At 35.1% G+C, this 8,594-nt stretch overlaps 1 protein-coding gene across 1 annotated transcript in view; it reads right to left on the bottom strand.

Moving 5' to 3' along the window:
• Nucleotides 1–76: 76 nt before the first annotated feature.
• Nucleotides 77–8,594, bottom strand: part of LOC588509 (mucin-like protein) — a 35,565-nt gene continuing 27,047 nt past the window's right edge. The window contains exons 24-29 of the mRNA XM_030995889.1: nucleotides 8,306–8,422; nucleotides 6,036–6,167; nucleotides 3,272–3,835; nucleotides 1,631–1,737; nucleotides 797–1,019; nucleotides 77–96 (exon numbers count right to left, since the gene is read on the bottom strand). Coding sequence (XP_030851749.1) covers nucleotides 77–96; nucleotides 797–1,019; nucleotides 1,631–1,737; nucleotides 3,272–3,835; nucleotides 6,036–6,167; nucleotides 8,306–8,422 — 1,163 coding nt within the window. The remainder of the gene's footprint in view (nucleotides 97–796; nucleotides 1,020–1,630; nucleotides 1,738–3,271; nucleotides 3,836–6,035; nucleotides 6,168–8,305; nucleotides 8,423–8,594) is intronic.

Below are 8,594 nucleotides of genomic sequence, written 5' to 3'. Positions count from 1 at the left end.
TATGAAGAGGTAAACCGTGGCAGTGTCTCTCAATACCATGTAATTAAATGAATGGCAACTGTGCACAATATAGGTCCTACTTGCATTCACTTAGCACTGTGTTTAATATCAGATAGATACAGAGGAACTGAAGCATACACTTGCGTTATTATTTTTTTTTAACCTTTTTGACTTATTTGAAACTGCATAGCCTGGGGGGAGGGGGGGGGGGGGCTTTAGAACCCTATGATCTCGGCATGCATATGTGTGCATGCATGTCAAGTGAAGTGTATAAAATACCATGGTAATTTCAATTTTTTTTTGAAAAATTCATTCATTTGCATATTTACGGTACACATTTTTATCCATAAATCATATATTCCTTATACTAAAAAATTCGTTTTCATTACATATATTATTTCATTTTTAACTATAATTCAAATATTTTGACTCCCCCCCCCCCCCCCCCCCGAAAAAAACAAACCTTTCCTTAACTTTAAACTTCAGGTAATGATTTATCTCTTTCTTGGAAAAATAATATTTCCATATGTTTTGTACACAAATCACGAAAATTATCAATTTTTGGGCTGACATGCAAAAACAAAAGGTCACATGATTTTATAATGGTAGGTCCAATTTTCAAATGAATTGTGTCAAAGGAAGCGCAAGACTCAAAAAAAAAAGCAATAACATTTCAGCGCAAGATTCTTTAGCGTTAAAAAATGTAGAGGGGGGGGGGGGCTTCTAAAGCCCCCAGGATAGAAAGGGTAACTCTCCCAACACCATAAAGTGATGAAAAGGTATAATTCGATCTTACCATTTGAGTTGACGGCGGTTGGGACGTATATTTCATTGCCAACTTCAATATTTCCTATATCGACCGCGGTAACGTTTCCGACATTATTCATGATGTTCTGTGCCTGGGAGGTGTCGTTAGCAGGGAAGGTCAAGTTAACATCTGCCAGTACACTGCCGCTTCTGAACCGTAATACTGCGCATACGATATCGCCATTCGTCAGGCTCCGGAAATACTCGATCAACTGTATAGGGAAAAAAACACCCCAAAAGCTATACAATAGTCACTAAAGTTTTGCATGACCGATATCTCACATTTGTTTTGTTTTACGTTTAAGTGTTCGATTTCTAGTTCGTAATAATTTCATATATTTTATATCAATATTAATAGCCAGTTTGAGCTAGCTTGGTCGGGGAGGAAAACCTGGGTGCATAGTGCTGTTTCAATACCCAGGCCACCAAGCTGGCGCGTTGAGCTGCAATTTGGTTTACAACCACATTGCCACTTTTTAGAATACAAATTATATTTCTATGATTGCTCGTCTCTTTAAAGAAAAAAAGCCTATCGTGAAATTAACTGTAACGCACAGGCAAAGCTTTCTCCATATGCCACTTAATATTTCACGCTTTTATTCTAGTTCAATCTTCTTTTTAGTTCAATCTTTTAATCATTGCATTCAAACAAATCGATATGAGGTCCTCACTTTCTGCTTTTGGACTCTGTAAATAAAATTCACGTTTATTTGGACCATTTGATTTGTGAAATCATTGCTTTTCATAAAAAGTATGTGAAATATAATTGAAACAATAAAAAAAAAAACTGAAACTGAGAGGTTATACTGTTGTAAAAACTTACACGGTTGCAGAGAGCATTTGCCAAATTGATGAACGCAAGAGACGATGAGTCTGCGAGATCGCTCGTGTATGTGTTACGGAAGGTGATGACAATGAAAATCACAACATCTGAAATTGAAGGAAAAAATCAGTAAATAATGATAACAATAAAAAATAAATATAACAATTTAAGTAGAAATAATGATAACAATAATAATAATAATAATAATAATAATAATATTAATAATAATCATAGTCATCAGAAACGAAATCGTAGCCAAGTGGCCTGTTACCATATAGAGTGGTGAAGTGTGACATCATCAAAAATCTATTTTTAGAATTTTTCAATTTTTTCTTCATTTTCCGAAACAGCATCAAAAATAATGTCCAAATGTCGAAAACCAATCAAATATGTTAAGTATTGGCTGAGATATGACCATCTGAATAAATATATGTCCTATGGGAACTCAGTGTTATATGCTGGCTCCTAACCAACTTTTGATGCTCTTTCGGAAAATGAAGGAAAAAATTGAGAAATTCTAAAAATAGATTTTTATGACGTCACAGCTTCGGTACTCTATGTACCCCAGACCTAACCGACCATGGTACTTCCTGTATTATCTCCCCAGTCACTGGCTTCAATTACTAAATTTTTGCGGTATAATATTCCACGATTAATATATTTCTAAAATACAGGTAAGTTAGCTTTTGAAGCAACATTGAAGCCCCTTCCCTAAAGATTACAAAGCTCTTTGCAGTTGATTGTAAATAGTGAATAAAGGCATCACAATCCACAAACCAAATTGCCAATTTTAGGTTTGCATAGACTTAGTGATCTCATAAACACTCATAATTTTCTTAATATTTGTCCCATGATTTCACACAAATGGTAAGTAGTCCAATCATCAAATCGCCCTCTAACTTCTGGGGTACCAAGGGTTTTTAAACTACCGGTAGTTTCAAGATTTTACTAAAACATGAATAATGCTTTCTTTTCAAACTCCTGTATGGTGGTGTGACAATAGTTTGTGTGACCTTAGTTCGCTATCTCAAAAATCTGATAATGGAAAAAGCAACCTAAATTTGTCCAGATACGAAATTTTCTACAGCATTGGGTGTGAATTTATGAAAGTACTGACAAAAGATGCCTTCAAAATTGTGAGTAAAAAGTGGTACCAACTGATTGTATGATATTTTACCTTGCAAAATATGCAATTATCTTATGTTTAAACGATAGCTTTTTGTGATAAATCAGCTGTTAGCTCCCGTGCAGGAATTAAGATCTTGTTTTTTGTAATGAACTTTTTTTCGATTTGCAGCGCATTCTGATCATACATATATAATTTTGAGATCGGGATAGTTCTGGAATTCTTTGACGATAAGTTTGTCAATGGCACTAATTTGAAGTAAAAATCTTTGTTTTCTGTGTTGTTCCTGAGAGAAAATCAAATGTTAAATGCGTCAATATATAATTAAACACCTAATTCAAGATTTCTGTGTGGTTATCAGTTGCTGTTTCACATTAAAAATTACATATATCAGGTTTGACTGATGTTTAAGGCTGCTTTACAGAGGCAATAACCAGATGACATTCAAAGAACCCAAATCCTTGAAAATATAATAGGGTGTCTAGCATTAAACCCCAAACAAAACTTCACCTAACCTGGTGTTGTGCCTGGTGTAGTTCCAGGTGGTGTTTCCGTTGTTGTACCTGGTGTAGTTCCTGGTGTTGTTTCAGGTGTTGTATCCGGTGTTGTACCTGGTGTAGTTCCTGGTGTCATATCCGGTGTTGTACCTGGTGTAGTTCCTGGTGTCATATCCGGTGTTGTTTCAGGTGTTGTATCCGGTGTTGTACCTGGTGTAGTTCCTGGTGTCATATCCGGTGTTGTTCCTGGTGTCATATCCGGTGTTGTTTCAGGTGTTGTATCCGGTGTTGTACCTGGTGTAGTTCCTGGTGTCATATCCGGTGTTGTTCCTGGTGTCATATCCTGTGTTGTTTCAGGTGTTGTATCCGGTGTTGTACCTGGTGTAGTTCCTGGTGTCATATCCGGTGTTGTTCCTGGTGGTATTTCAGGTGTTGTATCCGGCGTAGTTCCCGGTGTCATATCCGGTGTTGTTCCTGGTGGTGTTCCCGGTGTAGTTCCCGGTGTTGGTCCTGGTGTAGTTCCCGATGTTGTTCCCGATGTTGTCTCAGGTGAAGTTCCCGGTGTTGTTCCAGGTGTAGTTTCTGAAATACGATTAAAGAAAAAACAACGGACATTAATAGGCTCTCATAATTTTAAAGATGTCACTAAACGGTGACACTAACTTGACATTACATCCTTACCATTGCAAGTAATGTTATCATTGCCCAATTCATATCCAGGATTGCATGAACAGTTGTAAGAGCCAGCCGAGTTCATACACCGCCATCTACTAGAAATGGATTGACCCGCAATATGTTTGTTGAAGAATTCTCAATTTTCATCATAGATGCTGTTGCTTCTTCAAATGACAATGTCTTGCTTGTCTGAGACTTTAATATATATGTGGACAACAATACTGAGGCAGGGAAGTAAACAAACAGAACTTTGTTATTCCTCGCTCATTTTTCCTGATTGAGGTGTCATATGAAAGGGCAGAAACTCAACTTTCTAGAAATGTGAATTTTTCTTCGAAATTCAGATACCGCCCGCCAAATGTCTTTTTGGTTTCCTTCCTTGAAATTGCTTTTAATCACTCATGCGTGAAATATGCATCATCTGAGTAGCATCAACTGAAAGAGGAGACTCTAAGCTTTCCAAATATGTATCATTCATTAATTATGGTTTTGATTAAATTATGACAAAACATTGATACTTCTCGGTTTCGTTTTTTCTGGGACGCACTGTATATCTGTTTATCCAATACTTAAATTTATATTTATATAAGATTTGAATTCCTGTTTATCTAAGATTTAACCTTAATTACGTGTAGAAATAATATCTGTTGAACTGTTTCGTATAATCTGCATATTAATTTGTCGCGCCTTGATCGGAAGTTTCGGATACGTGCGCGTTATAAATTCATATTATTATTATTATTACTCCATTGTCAGAATCACAAACAGATGGACTTGCAGAGCATTCGTCAGTATCTAAGAAAAGTCTAGATGACTCAGCTTTTCCTCTTAACCCTTACTGTACTGGGCTATTTCGAGCACTCTCTGACTGGGGGGGGGGCCTGGGAGGCCCCCCCCCCTATGATCTCGGCCGCCGAATGTCCGATGAACGCGAAAATTTGCGTGTTTGTAGATATTTATGTAAGGAACAAGATGGTATAATTAGTTTTTCGCTAATATGCAAATTTTTGTCGTTATAGCCTAATTAATTATGCAAAATGCTAATTTTATGCATTTTACAGAAAACTCTACATATTTGTCCGTAGAATTGTGAAGAATCTTGAAAATGTATTGAATAATTGTTTCCTTCATCTCAAATTCATGAGGTTTCATTATTTTTATGATATTTGAAAATTAATAGGTTAATTTGCATAAATTATGAATATGCATTCATGAATATCAAATCCGGAAATATATATCGGGAACTAGAATCCTTACAAAAATTGTCAGACTCACTTTTTGAATGTTGTTACTCATTATTCAAATGAAACTTCTTTTCTATCACAAAAAAGTTATTTGAAGTAATTAATAATGATAATTTATGCAAATTTGATGCGATTTTCAACTATTTATTTTCTTATGTATTTTATTGTTTTTTATTTCTTATTATATCTATTGTTTTATTTCTAATGTATTCTTTTGTTCTGAAATACATCAAGTTACTTTGAGAAACATATAAAAGCAATTTGATATCAATTCATAGCTTCACATTTCTGCTTGTACATGAATATATGCAATTATAGCACTTTTTTTATGACATGCGCATACTAATTGTTATGTAACACCTTACAGGTATATCCGATTTTTACTAAAATGGTATCAAAATGTGCGTAAGACTTGAGGGAAAAAAGTCATGAAACGACAATTCAAAATTCCGAGCGGTTGCGGCGCAATCTTCGAAAATGTCGAGGGGGGGGCCTCCCAGGCCCCCCCCCAGTACAGTAAGGGTTAAATCTGCAACAATTATTTGTATCTCTACTCTTTCATAGAGTAAAAACTTAAAAATGGATTGAAAACTATGAAAAATATACAAGAAATTGCTAATTTGTACACAAAAATAGTAAATCATAAATTTTACTCTACAATGCTATTTAAAAAATTTGAAAGTCTATTTCAGATTCAATCATTATTATCAATGGCACAGTGTACTGTCTGTAACAGAAATGGATTTGCATTTTCTATATTCTTTTGGAATTTATAATCATGTACAACTTGTAATTCGTTCAGGATCAAAAGACATTTAAAGATGTCACTAAAAGGTGACACTAATGTGACATTACATCCTTACCATTGCAAGTAATGCCATCATTGCTTAATTCATATCCAGGATTGCATGAACAGTTGTAAGAGCCGACTGAGTTCAGACACCCTCCATTTTCAGAATCACAGGCCGATGAATTCCTGGAGCATTCGTCAATATCTAAGTAAAATAAATATACTTTATTTTTTACATCTGGCAATCTTACATTAGCATGTTGTGATTTTAAGATCACAAAGACTTTATAACAAATCACCCCAAGATGATTTCACTATACTTGTTCATCCCCTCTTGCAACGGGCAACCTTTACAAGGAGTCATTACAAAACCAGGGGGGTGTTTCACAAACATCATAAGTTGAACTTATCTCTAAGTTGGACTTAAAAAATATGGAAAGCCATTAGCATCTTTGAAAATATTTTGTAAAAGTTATTTTGAAAGGCATTCATTGTTTATTGAAATCATTCATATTTTCTATCATCAAGGAGATTTCATGTTCTGGATGTGGAATTAATAAAAAGTCTAAAATACTTGAATTTCTGCTTTTGAATATATTTCATTTAAAGACTCCAATGGCTGTCCATAATTTTTAAGTCCAACTTAGGGTTAAGTTCTACTTAGGATCTTTGTGAAACACCCTCCTGGTATTACAAACATCATAATTCAATGGGCATTGCAATAGCTAGGGTTTTGAAATTTCCCTTGAATTAGTTTCACAAAAGTCTTGGTGGTGATATTAACGTTGTTTAAGTAAGAAAAAAATAATATCAGAAGATACAATTTTTCCAGGCATTACTTCCCTGACTTTTTAAACATTAAAGGGAAGCTACATGTACTTGCAAAAAAAGAACAAGCAAGTTAACCCATTGCTTACTGGAACCTGGTGGTCCCTGTGTTAAGCCTATGGGAATTAGATAATTCAGTAGTCAACAGGTTAATAGTAAGCAAATAACTACCGTTGGTGAAGGTGATGGGACAAACTATCACTTCCGAGGCGATCTGGATGTAGCTATCTTTCCGAAGCGAAGCTGAGGAAAGATAGCGTATACATTCTGATCGACGAGGAAGTGATAGTTTGCCATCGCCTGAAACCGAAAGGTGATTATTTGCTTTATATTCCACATCTAAAAACAATATAACTACAACAAGAAAAGGATGTGTATGCATCTACATGAAAGACACCAGGCCCAAATAAAATTCACACCAAAAAGGTTAAAAGTTTAACCCAACCCCTTGAGGGTACGGTGCGCGCATGTGTTTGCTTTAATTGCGCTCATTGGTAATGCGCGCTTAATAACGCCTATTTTAGTGCGCTTTTGGATAATCTTCAGTGAAAGTGCGTTGCCCTTTGTAGATAGTACCTCTGTCTTCAGTAAAAGTGCATTGCCCTTTGTAGATAGTAGTACTATCTACAAAGGGCAACGAACTTGTTGCTTCTCCCATCAATGATGGGTGAACTATCTTTGATCACGTGATTTACTTATGACCAATCGTAGAGCAAGATTCTTAGTATGCGGAATATAATGTATCATAATCAGAAATAGCTCAAAGCAAATTAAACCAAATTCTCACTAGGACATTATAAACAAAAACAACCACCAACCTCTTCAATGTCTTATCAAAATGTAACGGATGATCGCACTTCAATGAAATATCTTCTTCCAATAGGACATTAAATGATTGAATACCTGGAATATATGTATCCAAATACAAATTTCGAATCACGCTTAGAGAGATCGTTTCGTTACGAGTTGAATCCACTTCAAAATACTAGTTTAAACTATTCTTTTGAGCGTGGATTCACTATTTTGTACGTTGATTTCCACAACAAAATGTGTGAAAATCCACAAAAATATTACTCTGCAAAGAGTGGATTCCTACACCTGTATATTCAAAGAATACATTAAAAGTTTTCCAATCAAGTAATAAAACGGTTTGTACACTGCTACAATGTATAAAATTACCCTAAAAAATTACATCTGCTTTCTATGGGCTAACATATAGAGAGTATGAACAAAAATAAAGAAATATAAAATATCCCACACGAAACCCAAGTCGGATGTGGGTTCCATACAAGCTCTATTTTTACGAGCGCGAACGAGTGCTTCAGATAGGCTACGCACAAGTTGCTTCTATATTAATGTAGAGTGCATTTAAACTTGCAAAATCTCTTTACAAAAGTAACATTCATGAATATATTATGGCTAGAGTACTGTAACTTGTAACATGCAGAACATTGTAAGTGAAGTGATGGAACATGTTAACACAATCACATGAAATTGGTGTTTGATCGAACCTACCCGTGCAATTAAATTTGCCATCCATCTCGTATCCATCCCGGCATGCGCATGAGTATCCACCATCCTCGTTGTAACATTTTTGCTGGCAGTCATTCTCCCCTAGACATTCGTTTATATCTGTTCATCAAAACAAAATGTATACAAAATGCATTTGCAAAATTTTATTAGATTTAAAGATAAGGTTGAGTTCTGATAAAGATGCAAAATCATTTGTGAGTTTCTTATTGTTTAGTTAAAAAAATATCATTTCTATTAAAACATTACAATTTCCTATGCTTATATAACATAA

Source organism: Strongylocentrotus purpuratus, unplaced genomic scaffold, assembly GCF_000002235.5.
Source record: "Strongylocentrotus purpuratus isolate Spur 01 unplaced genomic scaffold, Spur_5.0 spur5_scaffold_3, whole genome shotgun sequence".
NCBI lineage: Eukaryota > Metazoa > Echinodermata > Echinoidea > Camarodonta > Strongylocentrotidae > Strongylocentrotus > Strongylocentrotus purpuratus.
Note: the sequence above shows the minus strand (reverse complement) of the source record. Positions and strands in the feature narration are given on the sequence as shown.